At 38.8% G+C, this 23,046-nt stretch overlaps 1 protein-coding gene across 1 annotated transcript; it reads right to left on the bottom strand.

Annotated features, from left to right (window-relative positions):
- Positions 1–884: 884 nt before the first annotated feature.
- On the bottom strand, positions 885–18,954 carry LOC120860227 (insulin-like peptide INSL6). Its single transcript, XM_040236011.1, has 2 exons — positions 18,681–18,954; positions 885–1,285 (listed from the first exon to the last, which is right to left on the bottom strand). The coding sequence occupies exons 1-2, from the start codon at positions 18,952–18,954 to the stop codon at positions 942–944; spliced, it is 618 nt and encodes a 205-aa protein (XP_040091945.1). The 3' UTR covers positions 885–941.
- Positions 18,955–23,046: the final 4,092 nt, after the last annotated feature.

The raw sequence follows: 23,046 nt of genomic DNA, 5'->3' as shown, positions 1-23,046 counted from the left end.
TAACACGTTCACAGGTGATGCCGACACTGCACTCTATTCTGACCAAGCCTGAATAAGACTTCACATTGTATCAGTACCTTCAAAGCAAAGACAGGGGATCTTGGAGAGAGATTACAACCTCAAGAAAGTCACTGAACTATGTCCTCAATAGAAACTGCGAAAAGACTTACCAGTTACCATACAAAGAATTAAAACTGTACCTACTAAAAATGTGTAAGAGCTACTAGGGGTAGTTGGTTAGCTATTTTAAATCAGTAGGACAGATGTATTGGCATACTAGAGTGAGCCTAATAGTAATGGGCACCAGTCAGTATATCATACACATGGAATGCAGAACATTCCATGATCCATTTAAATGCTACTTAAGAGAGTTTCAAAACCATAAATAAGAATAAGCAGGCAATCCTAAGATGTCTGCATAGATCATGCTACCTCCAGTAATATCTTCAAATATAAAAATATATGAAAAATAGAATACCAAAGAAAATACTAAGTCGTATTACCACCACAAAGTATTATTGTTGCTGCTGCTGCTGCTAAGTCTCTTCAGTCGTGTCCGACTGTGCAACCCCATAGACGGCAGCCCGCCAGGCTCCCCTGTCCCTGAGATTCTCCAGGCAAGAATACTGGAGTGGGTTGCCATTTCCTTCTCCAATGCATGAAAGTGAAAAGTGAAAGTGAAGTCGCTCAGTCATGTCTGACTCTTAGCGACCCCATGGACTGCAGCCCACCAGGGTCCTCCATCCATGGGATTTTCCAGGCAAGAGTACTGGAGTGGGTTGCCATTGCCTTCTCCGCAAAGTATTGTTAAGTGCTTACAAATACATCCAGATGTTGTTCACAGCAGAGAAACTACAAGGACAATCACCAAAAAAATAAGTAAAATATATTAAGCTTTTTATTAAGTTAGTGTAAGTCTCATGATGGTTAGTATATCTCAGTCACAACTGCTGATGCTTCCTTAAGTTTTCATAATCAATATATGGAAGGCATGCAATAATAAGTTCTTCTTTTGTACATCCCTTCTGACAACATTTTTCTGAGTATCCTCTGCGTTTTCTTTGGGGATGATTCCCCCAAAACAAATTGCTTAAGGTTTTGATTTTGTTTGTATTTTTCTTCTGAAATTCTATAATCTCATGAATATATGGACTGATATCTTGTGATGAGGAAGATTCCTCCTGTCTTGTCTTAAAAGGCAAGTTGGCCTTTGTATACTGATACTCAGGCAGTGACTGCACCTTCATATTGTTTCTTGCTTCTTCCTCAGAGGCAGAAGTAGGGACTGTTGAGAGACAAGAAATAAATCCTTTATTAAAATCTTCCTTTAGCTGAAAATTTAATCATAATGCTGTAACACTAAAGCCAGCTAATTCTGAAACACAAGTAATCACATTTTAACTAGTAAAATGGTTAATTCAAAAGCAATGTATATTTTAAACTAAAACAGTTGTAATGTTTTCCTATAAAAAGGCCTAGAAACCTTTGCACACTTTTATTCAGAAAACTTTTTTTTTAGCTATAATTCATATGCCATAAAGTTAAGCATTTTAAAGTATACAATTAGTACATTCACAAGGTTGCACAAACATCACCACTACCTAATTCCAGAACATTTCTATCATCCCCAAAAGAAACCTCCCCCCATTAGAAGTCACTCCCATTTTCCTCTTCTTTCAGCCCCTGGTACCTACTAATCTATTTTATATTTCTATTGATCTGCCTAAAACATAACCATATACGGTCATTTGTGTCTGTTTTTTTTTCACTGAGCGTATTTTCGAGGTTCAGTCATGTTGCTGCATGTCTGCCAGTACTTTATTCTTTTTATGGCTGAATAATTTTCCATTGTATGGATATATCACATTTTATTTGCCTGTTTATCAGTTGATGACTAGGTGGGTTCTTTCTACTTTTTGACTATTAAGAATGACACTGCTCAGAACATCCACACACATGTTTTTGTGTGAACACATTTTCAGTTCTCTTAGGTATATACCGAGGAGTAGAACTGCTGGACCGTATGGTAAATTTGTTTACCTTTTTTTAGGAACCTCCAGTTCTCCACAGTGGCTACACCATTTTACAATCCCACCACTGATACACTAGGCTTCCCATTGCTATACATCTTGACCAACATTTTATATTTTCCATTTTTTGATGATAGCCACCCTAACAGATGTGAAGTGGAATCCCATTATCATTTTGATTTGTAATGACCTTGCAACTAATGATGTTGAGCATTTTTCATGTCCTTATTGTATATCCTCCTTGTAGAAATGTATATTCAAATTTTTGCCCATTTGTAATTGAGTTACTTGATTTTATGCATATTTTATAACTAAGTGGTTAGTAGAAGCCATTCTGTTGAAATATAAAGAAATGGAGAAGTGTGATATGCTCAGTGAATTGTTAATGTTACACTGCTCTTACTCAATATTACTTATAAGAAATTAAAATAACACCAGAAGGTAATTAATTGGAGGCTTGTTGAATTTCCATCATTGCCCTTGCCCATCTACAGTTCCTTTTGAAGGATATCTTGCCTCTAGCCACTGCTGTTGAATCAGCCCTTAGGCAGTCATGTTCTGAACCATGTGACTCCATCCTACATCCACAGCTGAAAGACAGGAGGTTGGCACCTGACCCCAAAGAAACAGACAGGAGGTTGGCAACTGACCCCAAAGAAACCATCTACCACAGTGGCCAGCAATCCATGCCCTGTGAAAAATAAGTTTGCTCAATAAGATTTCCTCTTGTTGAAACTGGGTTTCCCTGGTGGTTCAGGTGGTAAAGTGTCTGCCTGCAATGCAGGAGACCTGAGTTCTATCCCTGGGTTGTGAAGATCCCCTGTAGAAGGAAATGGCAACCCACTCCAGTACTCTTGCCTGGAAAATCTCATGGATGGAGGAGCATGGTGGGCTACAGTCTTGATCGCAAAGAGTCAGACGTGACTGAGCAACTTCACTTCACTTGTTGAAATTAGAACTAAGAAGTAATGAGAACAAGATGAGTTAGAAACAAAACTGAAAGGATACTATGAAGCTTATCATGAAAGCTAAAGTTATTAGAAAAGATTCAGAGAAAGATGACTTTTAGGCATTGACACGATTCCTTAGGCTTTCCAGAGCCTTTCTAGGTCCATTTACAGATCCTCTTTCTATAATAACTATCCTCAGTTGTTTTTTTTTTTTTTTGAGGATATTTAAGAGAACTTCTGCCTCTTGAAGTTAAGAGTCCTATTAGAATATAACAACTTTGATTTAAAAAATGCTTACAATGAAATGTGGAATAGTAAACCTTTAGCATAAATATTAATCTCTTCTAAAGTAGCAAAAGAATAATGTCATCTAAGATGGATAAATACATGATCAATAAAGTATGTCACAATGAACAGAGTACATTGAAGGGGAAAAGTGAATTAGGCTGTCTAGGCAGGGCCTTCCCTGGTATACAGGAGACCCATGTTCCATCCCTGGGTCAGGAAGGTCCCCTGGAGAAGGGAACAGCTACCCACTCCAGGATTCTTGCCTGGAGAATTCCACAGACAGAGGAGCCTGGTGGGCTACACTCCATGGGTTCACAAAGAGACACAACTGAGTGACTTGCAGCTCTTTTTTTTTTTTTTTTTAGGCAGATTGAAGAAAGGGCTTCCTAGATGATATGTGCCCCATCTATCACAAAAAGGGAAGAAAAGGCAGACAATAAGAAGGAACCTTTTTCATGAATGTCAAATTGAGAAAGGGACTTAAATGGAAACAAGCTGTATTCATGAGGAAATTAGGAAGATTAAAAATGAGTGTTCAAATCAGTGAATTTGAAAAAGAGCAACAGAGATAACCCAAATAAGTAAGGAAAGAAATAAGTGAAATATAGAAACAAAATATAAAGGTTTAGAAAACCAAACATTGATTCTTTTAAAGGATTAATAAACCCAAACTTTAGCCAGACTAATCAAGAAAAAAAAAAGAAAATGAACAAAATACACTAGGAGAAAAAGGACTACATACAGATACAATGGAGGTTCATACAACTCAACATCAAAAAACAACAACAATAAAAATAACAACCCAACTAAAAAGAGTGCAATTAACAACAACACAATAATAGTGGGAGACTTTAATACCCCACTCACACCTATGGACAGATCAGCTAAACAGAAAATTAACAAAGAAACGCAAACTTTAAATGATACATTAGACCAGTTAGACCTAATTGATATCTATAGGACATTTCACCCCAAAACAATGAATTTCACCTTTTTCTCAAGTGCTCATGGAACCTTCTCCAGGATAGATCACATCCTGGGCCATAAATATAACCTTGATAAATTCAAAAAAATCGAAATCATTCCAAGCATCTTTTCTGACCATAATGCACTAAGATTAGATCTCAATTACAGGAGGAAAACTATTAAAAATTCCAACATATGGAGGCTGAACAACACGCTTCTGAATAACCAACAAATCACAGAAGAAATCAAAAAAGAAATCAAAATATGCATAGAAACTAATGAAAATGAAAACACAACAACCCAAAACCTGTGGGACACTATAAAAGCAGTGCTAAGAGGAAAGTTCATAGCAATACAGGCATACCTCAAGAAACAAGAAAAAAGTCAAATAAATAACCTAACTCTACACCTAAAGCAACTAGAAAAGGAAGAATTGGAGAACCCCAGAATTAGCAGAAGGAAAGAAATCTTAAAAATTAGGGCAGAAATAAATGCAAAAGAAACAAAAGAGACCATAGCAAAAATCAACAAAGCCAAAAGCTGATTCTTTGAAAGGATAAATAAAATTGACAGACCATTAGCCAGACTCATCAAGAAGCAAAGAGAGAAAAATCAAATCAATAAAATTAGAAATGAAAATGGAGAGATCACAACAGACAACACAGAAATACAAAGGATCATAAGAGACTACTATCAGCAATTATATGCCAATAAAATGGACAACCTGGAAGAAATGGACAAATTCTTAGAAAAGTACAATTTTCCAAAACTGAACCAGGAAGAAATAGATAATCTTAACAGACCCATCACAAGCATGGAAATTGAAACTGTAATCAGAAATCTTCCAGCAAACAAAAGCCCAGGTCCAGACGGCTTCACAGCTGAATTCTACCAAAAATTTCGAGAAGAGTTAACACCTATCCTACTCAAACTCTTCCAGAAAATTGCAGAGGAAGGGAAACTTCCAAACTCATTCTATGAGGCCACCATCACCCTAATACCAAAACCTGACAAACATACTACAAAAAAAGAAAACTACAGGCCAATATCACTGATGAACATAGATGCAAAAATCCTCAACAAAATTCTAGTAATCAGAATCCAACAACACATTAAAAAGATCGAACACCATGACCAAGTGGGCTTTATCCCACGGATGCAAGGATTCTTCAATATCCACAAATCAATCAATGTAATTCACCACATTAACAAATTGAAAAATAAAAGCCATATGATTATCTCAATAGATGCAGAAAAGGCCTTTGACAAAATTCAACATCCATTTATGATAAAAACTCTCCAGAAAGCAGGAATAGAAGGAACATACCTCAACATAATAAAAGCTATATATGACAAACCCACAGCAAACATTATCGTCAATGGTGAAAAATTGAAAGCATTTCTCCTAAAGTCAGGAACAAGACAAGGGTGCCCACTTTCACCACTACTATTCAACATAGTTCTGGAAGTTTTAGCCACAGCAATCAGAGCAGAAAAAGAAATAAAAGGAATCCAAATTGGAAAAGAAGAAATAAAACTCTCACTGTTTGCAGATGACATGCTCCTCTACATAGAAAACCCTAAAGACTCTACCAGAAAATTACTAGAGCTAATTAATGAATATAGTAAAGTTGCAGGATATAAAATCAACACACACAAATCCCTTGCATTCCTATACACTAATAATGAGAAAGTAGAAAAAGAAATTAAGGAAACAATTCCATTCACCATTGCAACAAAAAGAATAAAATACTTAGGAATATATCTACCTAAAGAAACTAAAGACCTATATATAGAAAACTATAAAACACTGATGAAAGAAATCAAAGAGGACACTAATAGATGGAGAAATATACCATGCTCATGGATCGGAAGAATCAATAGAGTGAAAATGAGTATACTACCCAAAGCAATTTACAAATTCAATGCAATCCCTATCAAGCTTCCAGCGATATTTTTCTCAGAACTAGAACAAATAATTTCAAGATTTGTATGGAAATACAAAAAACCTCGAATAGCCAAAGCCATCTTGAGAAAGAAGAATGGAACTGGAGGAATCAACTTGCCTGACTTCAGGCTCTACTACAAAGCCACAGTCATCAAGACAGTATGGTATTGGCACAAAGACAGAAATATAGATCAATGGAACAAAATAGAAAGCCCAGAGATAAATCCACACACATATGGACACCTTATCTTTGACAAAGGAGGCAAGAATATACAATGGAGTAAAGACAATCTCTTTAACAAGTGGTGCTGGGAAAACTGGTCAACCACTTGTAAAAGAATGAAACTAGATCACTTTCTAACACCGCACACAAAGATAAACTCAAAATGGATTAAAGATCTAAATGTAAGACCAGAAACTATAAAACTCCTAGAGGAGAACATAGGCAAAACACTCTCCGACATAAACCAAAACAGGATCCTCTATGATCCACCTCCCAGAATTCTGGAAATAAAAGCAAAAATAAACAAATGGGACCTAATTAAAATTAAAAGCTTCTGCACAACAAAGGAAAATATAAGCAAAGTGAAAAGACAGCCTTCCGAATGGGAGAAAATAATAGCAAATGAAGCAACTGACAAACAACTAATCTCAAAAATATACAAGCAACTCCTGCAGCTCAATTCCAGAAAAATAAACGACCCAATCAAAAAATGGGCCAAAGAACTAAATAGACATTTCTCCAAAGAAGACATACGGATGGCTAACAAACACATGAAAAGATGCTCAACATCACTCATTATTAGAGAAATGCAAATCAAAACCACAATGAGGTACCACTTCACACCAGTCAGAATGTCTACGATCCAAAAATCTGCAAGCAATAAATGCTGGAGAGGGTGTGGAGAGAAGGGAACCCTCCTACACTGTTGGTGGGAATGCAAACTAGTACAGCCACTATGGAGAACAGTGTAGAGATTCCTTAAAAAATTGCAAATAGAACTGCCTTATGACCCAGCAATCCCACTGCTGGGCATACACACGGAGGAAGCCAGAATTGAAAGAGACACATGTACCCCAATGTTCATTGCAGCACTGTTTATAATAGCCAGGACATGGAAACAACCTAGATATCCATCAGCAGATGAATGGATAAGAAAGTTTTGGTACATATACACAATGGAGTATTACTCAGCTATTAAAAAGAATACATTTGAATCAGTCCTGATGAGATGGATGAAACTGGAGCCGATTATACAGAGTGAAGTAAGCCAGAAAGAAAAACACCAATACAGTATACTAACACATATATATGGAATTTAGAAAGACGGCAATGATAACCCTGTATGCAGGATGGCAAAAAAGACACAGATGTGTATAGTGGACTTTTGGACTCAGTGGGAGAGGGAGAGGGTGAGATGATTTGGGAGAATGGCATTGAAACATGTATAATATCATGTAAGAATCAAATTGCCAGTCTATGTCCAATGCAGGATATGGCACGCTTGGGGCTGGTACGTGGGGATGACCCAGAGAGATGTTGCGGGGAGGGGGGTGGGAGGGGGGTTCATGTTTGGGAACGCATGTACACCCATGGTGGATTCATGTCAATGTATGGCAAAACCAATACAGAATTGTAAAGTAAAATAAAAAAATAAATAAAAATAAAAAAATAATAAAAAGAGTGCAGAAGAAATGAACATTTTTTTTCCAGAGAGGAAATGCAGATGGTCAACATCATTAATCATCAAGGAAATGCAAATCAAAACCACTGTGAGATATCACCTCATGCTTATCAGAATGGAAGAAAAAATTTTGCTTGAAGAAATTTATGAGTCAGGTATACAGATAATTTTTTGAGCCATAAGACTGGATCAGATCACAAAGAGAGTAAGTATAAATTGAAAAGAGGGGAAAGGAGCAGTGACCCCCACAAGAGACTGAGCCAGAACTGCCTGTGTGGGTTTGAAGGTCTCCTGCAGAGGCGTGGGTCAGCAATGGCCGGCTGCAGGGATGGGCACTGGCAGCAGCAGTCCTGGGAGGCACAGTGTGTGACCTAGGTCCTCCTGGAGGAGGTCACCATTAGCCCTATCATAGAGCCGCCAGGTGGGTGACCCACAAACTGGAGAACAACTATACCAAAGAAGTTCTCACACTGATGCCAAGGTTCTAGGCCCCACATCAGACTTCCCAACCTGGGGATCTGGCAAAGGGACTGAGAATCCTAGCAAATCTGACTTTTAAGGTCTGTGGGATTTGATTATAGAACTTCCACCAAACTGGGGAAACAAAGACTCTTGGAGGGCACAAAAAAGCCTTGTGTGCACCAGGACCCAGGAGAAAGGAGCAGTGACCCCACAAGAGACATAAGCAGGACTTGCCTGTGAAGGTTTGGGAGTCTCTGGTGGAGACATGGGTCGACAGTAGCCTGCTGCAGGGCCAGGGGCCACTGGCAGCAGTAGTCCTGGGAGGCACAGCATGCTCATAATTTCTATTGTAGCAGGTCGCCATTAGTTCTACTATAAAGCCTGCAGACTCCAGAACTGGGAGCTTCAGGCCAAACTACAGGGAGGCAGCATAGCCCCACCAATCAGCAGAAAATTGGACTAAAGTTTTACTGAGGATGGCCCTGCCCACCAGAGCAAGACCCAGTTTTCCCCACAGCAGTCCCTCCCATCAGAAAGCTTGCACAAGCCTCTTAAGACTCATCCATGAGAGGGCAGACAGATGAAACAAGAACTTCAGTCCCACAGCCACCAGAATGAAAACCACAATCACAGAAAACTAACCAAAATGATCAAATGGATCACAGCCTTGTCTAACTCAATGAAACTATGAGCCATGCTGTGCAGGGCCATCCAAGATGGACAGGTCAAGGTGGAGAGTTCTGACAAAAATGTAGTCCACTGGAGAAGGGAATGGGAAACCAGTATTCTTGCATTGAGAACCCCATGAACAGTATGAAAAGGCAAAAAGATATTAAACTGAAGGATGAATCCCCCAAGTGTCCAATATGCTACTGGAGAAGAGGGGAGAAATAACTCCAGAAAGAATGAAAAGGCTGAGCCAAAATGGAAACAACACCCAGTTGTGGATGTGTATGGTGGTGAAAGTAAAGTCTGATACTGTAAAGAACAATATTGCATAGAAACCTGGGATGTTAGGTCCATGAATCAAGGTAAAGTGGACGTGGTCAAACAGGAAATGGCAAGAGTGAACATCGACATTTTAGGAATAAGTGAGCTAAAATGGACTGGAATGCACGAATTTAATTCAGATAACTATTACATCTACTACTGTGGGCAAGAATCCCTCAGAAGAAATGGAGCCCTCATAGTGAACAAGAGAGTCTGAAATGCAGTACTTGGGTGCAATCACAAAAACAACAGAATGATCTCAGTTGGTTTCCAAGGCAAACCACTCAACATCCCAGTAATCCAAGTCTATGCCCCAACCAATTGCTGAAGAAGCTGAGGTCAACCAGTTCTATGAAAACCTACAAGACCTTCTAGAATTCACACCTAAAAAGATGTCCTTTCATTATAGGAGACTGGGATGCAAAAGTAGGAAGTCAAGAGATACCTGGATTAACAGGCAAGTTTGGCCTTGGGAGTACAAAATGAAGTAGGGCAAAGGCTAACAGAGTTTTGCCAAGAGAATGCACTGGCCATTGCAAACATCCTCTTCCAACAACATAAAAGAGGACTCTACACATGGATATCACCAGATGGTCAGTACCGAAATTGGACTGATTATATTCTTTGCAGCTGAAGATGGAGAAGCACTACACAGTTAGCAAAAACAAGACCTAGAGCTGACTGTGGCTCAGATCATGAGCTGAATTGCAAAATTCAGACTTAAATTGAAGGAAGGAAAACCACTAGGCAATTCAGGTACAACCTAAATCAATCTCTTATGACTATACAGTAGAAGTGACAAATAGATTCAAGGGATTAGATCTGATAGACAGCATGCCTGAAGAACTATGGATAGAGTTCATAACATTGTACAGGCCAAAACCATCCCCAAGAAAAAGAAATGCAAGAAGGCAAAGTGGTTGTCTGAGAAAGCCTTACAAATAGCTGGGAAAAGATGAGAAGCGAAAGGTAAAGGAGAAAGGGAAAGATATACCCAAATGAATGCAGAGTTCCGAGGAATAGCAGGGAGAGATAAGAAAGCCTTCTTAGTGAACAATGCAAAGAAATAGAGGAAAACAGAAGAATGAGAAAGACTAGAGATCTCTTGAAGAAAATCAGAGATATCAAGGGAACATTTCATGTAAAGATGGGAATAAAGGACAGAAATGGTATGGACCTAACAGAAGCAGGCGAGATTAAGAGATGGCAAGAAAACAAAGAACTATAAAAAAGGTCTTAATGACCTGGATAACCATGATGGTGTGATCACTCATCTGGAGCCAGACATTCTGGAGTGTGAACTCAAGTGGGCCTCAGGAAACATTACTACTAACAAAGTTAGTGGAGGTGATGGAATTCCAGCTGAGCTATTTCAAATCTAAAAGATGATGCCGTTAAAGTGCCTCACTCAATATGCCAGCAAATTTGGAAAACTCAGCAGTGGTCACAGGACTGAAAAGGTCAGTTTTTATTCCAATCCAAAAAAAAGGCAATGCCAAGGAATGCTCAAACTACTGCACAACTATACTCATTTCACATGCTAGCAAGTTAATGCTCAAAATCCTTCAAGTTAGGTTTCAGCAGTACATGAACTGAGAACTTCCAGATGTACAAGCTGGATTTACAAAAGTGAGAGGAACCAGAGATCAAATTGCCAACATCCACTGGATCACAGAAAAAGCAAGAGAATTCCAGAATAACATCTACTTCTGCCTCACTGACTATGCTAAAGCCTTTGACTGTGTGGATCACAACCAACTGTGGAAAATTCTTAAAGAGATGGGAATAACAGACCACCTTACCTGTCTCCTGAAAATCCTATATGCAGGTCAAGAAACAACAGTTAGAACTGGACATGGAACAACATACTGGTCCAAAATTGAGAAAGGAGTATGTCAAGGCTATATACCGTCAGCTTTCTTATTTAACTTGTATGTGGAGTACATCATGTGAAATGCCAGGCTGGATGAATCACAAGCTGGAATCAAGATTGCTGGGAGAAATATCAATAACCTCAGATATGCAGATCATACCACCCTAGTGACAGAAAGCAAAGAGGAACTAGAGTCTTTTGATGCAGGTGAAAGAGGAGAGTGAAAAAGTTGGCTAAAACAGTGTAGTAATAACACAAAGCCAAACAAAAAGACCAGTTAAGTAAGAATTTCAGACAAACTTAATAAACAATAAAAGTGACTCTACAATCAGTGGAAAAAAATGACTGTTCAGTAGATGATATTCAGAAAAATACTTCCTCATGTACAGAAAAGTAAGACTTTGAGAAAATTAAGATAGTATTTCTAGCCAGAACAGAACTAAAAATGGGCCCCAGAAGAATTAAGGACCTAATGAGAAAAGTAAAACTATAAAATAAATAGAGAAACAACAAAGGACCTCCAAAACGTTCAAAAGGATGAACAATAAGGTGAAACAGTTATTGTCTAATGGCATAAAAATTAAGACTTTCTATCTAAAAACACCAGTAAATAGATGACAGAACAGGAGGACATATTTGCAATATTTAAAACCTATAACTATTACTGTATCTAGATTTTGAATGAGTCTTACAAATTAACTGGAAGATGACAACTTTGACAAAAGTGGGCAAAATATAGAAATAAAATTTCTGAAAAATAGGAAGTTTTTTTTTTTTAAAAAAAGGAACCCAAAAGGCTAATATGCATATGATGAGGTACTCAAATCCAGAACAAGTTAAGACAAAAATGAGATTTTATTTCATGTCTATCACACTGGAAAATGTTAAAATATATATAATTTTAATTCTTGGCATGGATATAAGAACATAGGAATTCTCATGTACTAGTAAAAAACAAGAACAGATGGATGAAGACCAGGAATAAGGGACTCCAGCCTATTAACTGGAATAGGGGTATGGATTATGAAATACTGGTAATGAAACTTCAATAATTTCACCTAGCACTAAGAGTTAGGCAGCACTTTACTCTGAATTTAGAAATGACATTAGTTTCACGCTGCCACACTCTGAAATAGGTTGTGGCAACAAGGTCCATACATTCAGGATTCATTAACAAGAAGTGCAAAATCTCAAATTCAACTTATGTCTGAGTAGCTCTGAAGAAGGCATTTTTGAATATCAGTGTACCAAACTGTCATTTCCTGTGTCAGACTCAAATAAATTATTAGATTAAAATTATTGATAACTGATTTGACCTAACATAGAAATATATTCTGCTTATATAAGCTAAATAAAAATTAATCAACTTTTCAGCAACATTCACATGCAAAAGAAATGACATAATTATATATTCTATTTTGGAATTCTCTTTTGGAAATACATGCCTCTCTTCAACTTCTATTAATAAATTAGTCACTGGAAATTAATAGATTACATTCTATCTTTCCTTACAGATTAAGAATTCTTTAAAATCGAATACAAATTCATATTGATAACCTAAATTCATTTTCTTCTTCCATATATTTAAAAAAAACCATGGTTTCATTGCCACATATTTCCACTTTTACAAACTGTCCTTTATATAGTTCCCATACTAACATGTTTAATGTGTATGACAATCCTGAAATATGATCAGATATATTTCCATTTCATACAAATCTTGTTTCACTGCAGATCACTCCTCACTGAATTAATGACATTTACTCTTTTGGGGTATTGTGAATAACACCTGAAATAAAGGAGTGATTAACCAGCTACAAGTTTTAAAGTTGATTTAAAAATATTTTATTTATTTGGCTGTGCCAGGTCTTAGTTGTGGCATGTGAGGTCTAGTTCCCTGACCAGGGTTTGAACCCAGGCCACCTGCAGTGGGAGCATGGAGTCTTAGCCACTGGGTCACCAGGGATTTATTGTTGCTTGGTCAAGAAAAAGGATTCCAAACTCATTCTCAATCATAAATTCAAGCTTGGATGTCTGAAGGTAAAATTTTGAATTAAAATTACCTATAATAAGTGAACCGTGAACTCCCTGATGTTCAAGCTGGTTTTAGAAAAGGCAGAGGAACCAGAGATCAAATTGCCAACATCTGCTGGATCATGAAAAAAGCAAGAGAGTTCCAGAAAAACTTCTATTTCTGCTTTATTGACTATGCCAAAGCCTTTGACTGTGTGGATCACAAGAAACTGTGGAAAATTCTGAAAGAGATGGGAATACCTGACCACCTAACCTGCCTCTTGAGAACTCTGTATGCAGGTCAGGAAGCAACAGTTAGAACTGGACATGGAACAACAGACTGGTTCCAAATAGGAAAAGGAGTATGTCAAGGCTGTATATTGTCACCCTGCTTATTTAACTTATATGCAGAGTACATCATGAGAAACGCTGGACTGGAAGAAACACAAGCTGGAATCAAGATTGCCAGGAGAAATATCAATAACCTCAGATATCCAGATGACACCACACTTATGGCAGAAAGTGAAGAGGAGCTAAAAAGCCTCTTGATAAAAGTGAAAGAGAAGAGCGAAAAAGTTGGCTTAAAGCTCAACATTCAGAAAACGAAGATCATGGCATCTGGTCCCATCACTTCATGAAAAATAGATGAGGAAACAGTAGAAACAGTGTCAGACTTTATTTTGGGGGGGCTCCAAAATCACTGCAGATGGTGACTGCAGCCATGAAATTAAAAGACGCTTACTCCTTGGAAGAAAAGTTATGACCAACCTAGATAGTATATTCAAAAGCAGAGACATTACTTTGCCGACAAAGGTCCGTCTAGTCAAGGCTATGGTTTTTCCTGTGGTCATGTATGGATGTGAGAGTTGGACTGTGAAGAAGGCTGAGTGCTGAAGAATTGATGCTTTTGAACTGTGGTGTTTGAGAAGACTCTTGAGAGTTCCTTGGACTGCAAGGAGATCCAACCAGTCCATTCTGAAGGAGATCAGCCCTGGGATTTCTTTGGAAGGAATGATGCTAAAGCTGAAGCTCCAGTACTTTGGCCACCTCATGCAAAGAGTTGACTCATTGGAAAAGACTCTGATGCTGGGAGGGATTGGGGGCAGGAGGAGAAGGGGACGACCGAGGATGAGATGGCTGGATGGCATCACGGACTCGATGGACGTGAGTCTGAGTGAACTCCGGGAGATGGTGATGGACAGGGAGGCCTGGCATGCTGCGATTCATGGGGTTGCAAAGAGTCGGACACGACTGAGCGGCTGAACTGAAATGAACTGAACTGAACTGAACTGAATACCTATCGTATAGGTAATGAGAGCACAGCATTTGATGTGAGAGGAACGCCCACCAGACATGAAGTAAAAAGGGGAAGTCCACCTTGCACTTGTGAGAGAAAAGAATAATGAAGAAATAGAAAACTGAACTAGTCCCTTGTTACCTAAAAAGCATTATCCAACTAACAGGATCAGCATTACCCAGGAGCTTATAAAAAGTAAACTCAGGCTCCACCCCAGACCTACTGAATCAGAATCTGTATATTAACAGCATTCCTGAGGTGATTCATATACACATTAAAGTGTGAATATCACCTAAACTGAAGTACAACTGAGAGTTTGGTGAGAGATAATTCCTTAATTACAACAGGATAAAACGAATTTATATGTAGGTGGTTTTGATGATAGAAAATGATCAAGATTCAGTCTGATGCTTTCTATTGTTTCTGTCTTTACATGATACTCTACATAGAAACCCTAAAGACTCCACACAAAAACTACTAGAACTGATAAATTCAGCAAGGTAGCAGGTTACAATATTAATATATAGAAATCTGTTGCATTCTTTACACTAACAATGAACTATCAGAAAGTTTTTTAAAAATCCCTTTTAAAATCACATTTATTTACTTCTTCTAGTATAGCCACTATGGAGAACAGTGTGGAGATTCCTTAAAAAATTGCAAATAGAATTGCCTTATGACCCAGCAATCCCACTGCTGGGCATACACACCGAGGAAACCAGAAGAGAAAGAGACACATGTACCCCAATGTTCATTGCAGCACTGTTTATAATAGCCAGCACATGGAAACAACCTAGACGTCCATCAGCAGATGAATGGATAAGAAAGCTATGGTACATATACACAATGGAGTATTACTCAGCTATTAAAAAGAATACATTTGAATCAGTTCTAATGAGATGGATGAAACTGGAGCCGATTATACAGAGTGAAGTAAGCCAGAAAGAAAAATACCAATACAGTATACTAACACATATATATGGAATTTAGAAAGATGATAATGATGACCCTGTATGCAAGACAGCAAAAGAGACACAGATGTGTAGAGCAGACTTTTGGACTCTGAGGGAGAGGGAGAGGGTGGGATGATTTGGGAGAATGGTATTGAAACATGTATACTATCATGTAAGAAACAAATCACCAGTCTATGGTTGCAGGATGCTTGGGGCTGGTGCACGGAGATGATCCGGAGGGATGATATGGGGTGGGAGGTGGGAGGGGGGTTCATGTTTGGGAGCTCATGTACACCCGTGGCGGATTCATGTCAATGTATGCCAAAAACCAATACAGTATTGTAAAGTAAAATAAAGTAAAAATAAAAATTAAAAAATAAATAAATAAGCACCATACTTTAAAAAATAAAATAAAATCACATTTAAAAATACCTAGGAATAGACCTAACCAAGAAGGTGAAAGACCTATAACCTCAGAATTATAAAACATTAATAAAGGAAACTGAAGATGATTCAAAGCAATAAGAAGATAGTCTATGCTCTTGAGTTTGAAGAAATCTACAGACTTAATGCAATTCCTACCAAATGACCCATGACACTTTTCACAAAACTAGACAAATAGTCCTCAAATTTATATGGAATCACAAAAGACCCAGAATAGACAAAGCAATCCTAAAGAAAAAGAACAAAGCTGAAGGCATAACCCTTCCAGACATCAGACAATACTACAATGCTATAGCTATCAAAAAAGTGTGGTATTGACACAAAAAACAGACTTAGGGATCAACAGAACAGAATAGAGAGACCAGAAATAAACCCAACACCAATGGTCAATTGATCTTCAACAGGGGAGACAAGAATATACAGCAGGGAAAAGATAGTCTCTTCAGGAAGTGGTGTTGGCAGACTGGATAGCCCCATGTAAATCAATGAAGGTAGAACACTCCCTTACACTATACACAAAAATAAACTAAAAATGGCTTAAAGACTTAAATATAAGACATAACACCATAAAACTAGTAGAGAGAATAGGCAAAATATTCTGACATAAATCATACCAATGGTTTCTTAGGTCAGTTTCCCAAAGCAATAGAAATAACACCAAAAATAAGCAAAGGACCTCTAATTGAACTTATAAGCTTTTGCAGAGCAAAGGAAACCATAAACAAAATGAAAAGACAACCTACAGAATGGGAGAAAATAGTTTCAAATAATGCAACCAACAAGGACTTAATTTTCAAATTATACAAACAGCTCATATAGCTCAATTAAAAAAATAATCAAAAATTGGGCAGAACTAAATAAGAATTTCTCCAAAGAAGATACACAGATGGCCAATGGGCATATGAAAATGTGCTCAACATCACTAATAGAGAAATGGAATTCAAAACTACAATGAGCTATTGCCTCACAGAATGTCAATCATCAAAAAGTCTACAAATAATAAATGCTGGAGAGGGTGTGAAGAAAAGGGAATCTTCTCATGCTGTTGGTAGGAATGTAAGTTGCTGCAACCACTATGAAGAACAGTATGGAGGGTCCTTAAAAAATTAAAAATAGAGTTACCATATGTTCCAACAATCCAACTCCTGGGTATATATCTGGAAAAAAAATCTAATTTGAAAATATACCTGCACTGCAATGTTCATAGCAGCATTACTTACATGCAAGCAACTTAAGCGTCCATTGAGAGACAAATGGGTAAAGAAGATGTGGTATATATATATATATATATATGCAATGGAATATTACTCATCCATAAAAAAGAATGAAATGATGTCATTTGCAGCAACATGGATGGACTCAGTCACTTTGCTGTACATCTGAAACTAACACAATGTTGTAAATCAACTTATACTTCAATAAAAAAGTTTTTATTCCCTAAGCATCAATTTATAGGTTTTATTCATTCATTAAAAAAGAATATCAGAATATAGCTAATATTGTATAACTTTAAATGTAATATAATCTATAAATTTTGAATTACCAGTTGTACAGCAGAGAGTAACATTGTAAACCAACTATACTTCAAAACAATAAAAAAGAATAAGTCCTCATAAAGTGCTAGGCAATGTTTTAGTTTTTTTTACTCATCTATATTAGGGTCTCTCTTTTGACATAATAGTCTACTCCTTCCTTTAATTTCAGAATCTTGACTTTCACAAAATTTGCCCAAATCAGAATAACTGAATTATTGTAAAAGGCAGTGACTTAAACTATACTCTCTAGACAACTGTTTACAAATAAAGTGCACTTTCTTTTAAAACAGCAAACGTATTGGGACTAAAATGCATTAGTCACAAAATGTAAAAACAGAAGAATGGATCTAAAACAAAAAATGTTCTTCCTAAAGACTGCTTAAAAGCATTTTGTATAAATTCAATATACATTAAGCATATACTCTATGCTTGGCCCTCTGCTGGGCATTTCATATAAAACATACATTCCTGTGTGTGTGTGTGTGCCAAGCAGCTTCAGTCGTTATCTGACTCTTCGCAACCCCATGGACTGTAGCCCACTAGGCTCCTCTGTCCATGGAATTCTCCAGGCAAGAATATTGGAGTGGGTTGCCATGCCCTTCTCCAGGGGATCTTCCCCACTCAGGGACTGAACCTGCGGCTCCAGCATGGCAGGAGATTCTTTACTGTTCGAGCCACAAGTTCCCAGGGAAGATGATACCTATATTAGTCTTTAAAGGACAAAATAGAGTTTGCCAGGTGACAAGGGCACTGCAAGAAGGGAAAGTTGGGAAACTCCAGCAGTCTTATACAAGTTTGTAGACTTTACATGTGTGCATTTCTTTCCTCGAAGTTAAATTTAAAAAAAAAAAGCTTCACAGAGTTTGTGTATGTATGCTGCTGCTGCTGCTAAGTCGCTTCAGTCGTGTCCGACTCTGTGCGACCCCATAGATGGCCTCCCACCAGGCTCCCCCGTCCCTGGGATTCTCCAGGCAAGAACACTGCAGTGGGTTGCCATTTTCTTCTCCAATGCATGAAACTGCAAAGTGAAAGTCAAGTCACTCAGTCGTGTCTGACTCTTAGCGACCTCATGGACTGCAGCCTACCAGGCTCCTCTGTCCATGGGATTTTCCAGGCAAGAGTACTGGAGCGGGGTGCCATTATCAGGCACAAATTCCACTTCCTGAAGTTCAAAGGCTGGCAGAGCGAATTCGAGAATAAGAAATGTACAAAGATGAACAAATCTGCATTTGGTTTAAATTTTCACCTGGGTCTGTCGCTCTCCTCCAGACCGGAAAAGTGGTTTGGGAGCTTTCTGACCGGTCAGGAATGAAGCTTTCAACCTTTTCTGAGGCCTGGGAAAGCAGCTGTGTGAAAGGCTTTTCCTTCTCAACGTGGCTCCAGCTAACATCGCCACAGAGTTTTACTATCTCATGCAGTAGATGCCGGCCGCACAATTTCCTGGCTCTGCTAATGTCGTTCAGCTCACGGGAGACTCGAACCAGCAGAAGCCCGAGACACAGATAGAGGAACCGCGGCATCCCTGGGCCCCGAAGCCAGGTATGCCGCGCGCTCTAACCGCCTTCCCGCACGACTGCGCAAGTGCACACGGAGACCTTCGGTTCTTCGTGTGCGGTCCTCGCGAGAACTTCAAGTCGAGGTGCGCACCTTCTGATCGTCTTCTCCAGACCTCGCGAGAACTTCGAGTCGCGATGAGGGCTGCTGTGCAGGCGCTGCCCAAGCTTCCCGAATTTCGCAGGGCCCTCAGGACGCCTCAGGTGGCAAGCTGTTGGTTCTGAAAATGGTTCATTTTTCTTTCCTCCCTCACTAGGAAGATTTATCAAATGAAATATGGGGCCGTAGCTAACGGATAAAGCCTCCCTCTAGTGAAATGCATTTCCCGCCTCTTTTGCCTTCTTGCTAATGGGATGTCGCCTCTTTCAAGAAACCTTTCCTTTTCTTCATGGTATTTATCTCGGTAGGTTTGCTCACATTTATTTGTGCAGTTGTTTGATAACTTCTTCCCCTAGTTTGCAGGTTTCATGAAGGCAGTGGTTGTGACATTGCTTCTAACTGTACCTCAGGGCCTGACGAATTGTTGGCTGTCAGATATATTAAAACTTGTGTGCATGTTTTAAAGGCAGATGCCAAGCTTCCTGAGGAAATTCCTACCACTTCTACGGGGAGAAATGGGCCTTAGTCTCAATCTTCAGAACAGAGTATTTGAGATAATCGGTTCTTTTGGCCATGGATTGTAAAGGATTATCCATTGCAAAATTATAGTGTCAACATTAATAATAGCCAGTTATTTTACCAGCAAAGGTGAATTTATTTAGGAATAGCTAGAGGAATGCAATTCAGGATATGTGCACCATCATGGACCGTATGCAAATTCAGAGAACTAGGAAGAGGAACTTGCTTTGTAGGGAAAAGGGGGAAGGTGGGAGCGGCTGTGATAACTAAAGGATCCACTGGGGAAGCTGGGAGTCCAAAATGTAGAGTCTTCTAATTGGCTGTGTTGCTTAATCTCTGATTGGCTGAGATCTGTAGACCAGAGAGAAGTTTTCTTCTTCCAGTTGTATTTTAAATAGCGCCCTGTCTTCTTGGAGATGTAGGCAATTGTCTTTTCCCGTTGGGATAAATTGATAATGCATGACAGGTCATGAGCGCGCTCCCTTTAGGTCTCAGTTCAGTTCATTTCAGTCACTCAGTCGTGTCCGACTGCGACCCCTTGGACCGCAGCACGCCAGGCTTCCCTGTCCATTACCAACTCAAATCTATCCGGCTACAATTTTAGTCTAGAGTGTGACAGAAATTTGTAGAGGATTTGTCTTCTAAGAAAAATAGTATTCTGCTACATCAAGAGGGAAGGGCAGGGAAGTACAGCGCAATCCCTACAGGTTGCCTTGTCATTTTAAATGAAATTTTATTAGACTGTGTTGGCGCTGAAGGATGTCCTACCAGCCACAAGGGGGCAGTCAGGGGCTGTCTCAGGAATAGTCAACTTCAGTGTACTGAAGCCTCAGAGGCTCCAGCAATTATCAATGATACTCAACTCTTCCCTTTACAATGTTATTTTGTACTCCTTCTCCTTTTTGTCTCTGTGTACTTTTCTCCGTTTTTGTTCGCCCAGCTTTGCCCTACTTTCCAGTGGTATCCATGAGTACTTAGTAACGGGCAGTCAGATCTTTTAAAAGATTGATGTAATTTGATTAGCACAATTTCATTGCCTACTTTGAAAAACAATTCATGTATAAACTGTAGTGGCTATGAGTCCTAAGCAGAACTTCACCAGGGAATCCCTGTGAGAAAGGAAACTATTCATTATACTGAGAAAAATATATATATATTTTAAGAACACAACCAAACAACAACAACCTCTCAAGCAATATATGTGTTATGTCCGTTCTAAGTCACTTCAGATTCTTTGTGACCCTATGAACTGTAGCCTACCAGGCTCCTCTGTCCATGGGATTCTCCAGGCAAGGGTACTGGAGTGGGTTGTCATGCCCTCCTCCAGGGGATCTTCCTCACCAAGGGATTGAACCCTCTTCTCCTACGTCTCTTTCATTGCGGGAGGATTCTTTACCCCATTGGCTGAGCTGGTAGGGAAGCACCAGTATATGTCCGAACCACACAAAAATCTATACTCCCGTTCTATTTGTGCTCTCAGTATTCTCATCCTACTTTGCACTTCTTCAGTGTGCACATCTTCATTAAAGACTGACATACGATATATATCTTACTTCTTCATGTTCTCTGTCTCCTGCAAAAATGTAAGCTCTACACCACAGGGATTTTTGCTTATTTTGTTTACTTTGGCAGCATCTTTGCCTTGAACAGTGTGAAACATAGTAAATTCTCAATAATAATTTAATGTTAACAATTATAGCAATGTCAACAAATAATACGTAAATGTTAATCATATCAATAATCATAATATTTAGTAAGTGAATAAACTCCCTGGGAATTGACTACTTGTTCCTTTGTATCCTAATTCATATTTATGTTATAATTATTCTTTATTGTACTATGCTGAATTTTTTAAAAAAATCATGTAATTATCTTTTCTACTAGTTGTAAGCTCATTAAAGACTGGAATTATTTTTGTTTCATATTTATTATTCAGTGCCTAGGACAGTGCCTGCTAAGTAGGCCCTTAATAAGCATTTATTGAATGAATGAACACATTCCTGACTACAACTACTACTTATTATTGTTATTATCAAGAGTACACAGAAGAACTGTGCAAAAAAGATCTTCACAACCCAGATAATCATGATGGTGTAATCACTCACCTATAGCCAGACATCCTGGAATGAGAAGTCAAGTGGGCCTTAGGAAGCATCACTATGAACAAAGCTAGTGGAGGTGATGGAATTCCAGTTGAGTTATTTCAAATCCTAAAAGATGATGCTGTGAAAGTGCTGCACTCAATATGCCAGCACATTTGGAAAACTCAGCAGTGGCCACAGGACTGGAAAAGGTCAGTTTTCATTCCAATCCCAAAGAAAGGCAATGCCAAAGAATGCTCAAACTACTGCACAATTGCACTCATCTCACACGCTAGTAATGCTCAAAATTCTCCAAGCAAGACTTCAACAGTACGTGAACCGTGAACTTCCAGATGTTCAAGCTGGTTTTAGAAAAGGCAGAGGAACCAGAGATTGAATTGCCAACATCCACTGGATGTTGGCATCGAAAAAGCAAGAGAATTCTAGAAACACATCTATTTCTGCTTTATTGACTATGCCAAAGCCTTTGACTGTGTGGATCACAAGAAACTGTGGAAAATTCTGAAAGAGATGCGAATACCTGACCACCTGACCTGCCTCTTGAGAAACCTGTATGCAGGTCAGGAAGCAACAGTTAGAACTGGACATGGAACAGCAGACTGGTTCCAAATCGGGAAAGGAGTACATCAAGGCTGTATATTGTCACCCTGCTTATTAAACGTATATGCAGAGTGCATCATGAGAAATGCTGGGCTGGATGAAGCGCAAGCTGGAATCAAGATTGCCAGAAGAAATATCAAACCTCAGATATGCAGATGACACTACCCTTATGGCAGAAAGTGAAGACGAACTAAAGAGCCTCTTGATGAAAGTGAAAGAGGAGAGTGAACAAGCTGGCTTAAAGCTCAACATTCAGAAAACTAAGATCATGGCATCTGGTCCATCACTTCATGGGAGATAGATGGAGAAACAGTGGCAGACTTTATTTTTTGGGGCTCCAAAATCACTGCAGATGGTGACTACAGCCATGAAATTAAAAGATGCTTACTCCTTGGGAGAAAAGCTATGACCAACCTAGACAGCATATTAAAAAGCAGAGATGTTACTTTGCCAACAAATGTCCATCTAGTCAAGGCTATGGTTTTTCCAGTAGTCATGTATGGATGTGAGAGTTGGACTATAAAGAAAGATGAGTGCTGAAGAATTGATGCTTTTGAAGTGTAGTGTTGGAGAAGACTCTTGAGAATCCCTTAGACAGCAAGGAGATCAGTCCTGAGTGTTCATTGGAAGGACTAATGTTGAAGCTGAAACTCCAATCCTTTGGCCACCTGATTGGAAAAGACCCTGATGCTGGGAAAGATTGAAGGCGGGAGGAGAAGGGGATGAAAGAGGATGAGA

The sequence above is a fragment of the Oryx dammah genome, unplaced genomic scaffold, assembly GCF_014754425.2.
Source record: "Oryx dammah isolate SB20612 unplaced genomic scaffold, SCBI_Odam_1.1 HiC_scaffold_11050, whole genome shotgun sequence".
Classification (NCBI taxonomy): domain Eukaryota; kingdom Metazoa; phylum Chordata; class Mammalia; order Artiodactyla; family Bovidae; genus Oryx; species Oryx dammah.
This window is presented reverse-complemented; position numbering and strand designations above follow the sequence as displayed.

Bases quoted from the DNA above. Each gene is read 5' to 3' on its own strand.
- LOC120860227 (XM_040236011.1), bottom strand. From the start codon at position 18,954: ATGCCGCGGTTCCTCTATCTGTGTCTCGGGCTTCTGCTGGTTCGAGTC. The intron at 1,286-18,680 runs GTGAAAATTTAA...GTCTCTCAACAG, and splicing joins GAGGAGAGCGACAGACCCAG to TCCCTACTTCTGCCTCTGAG.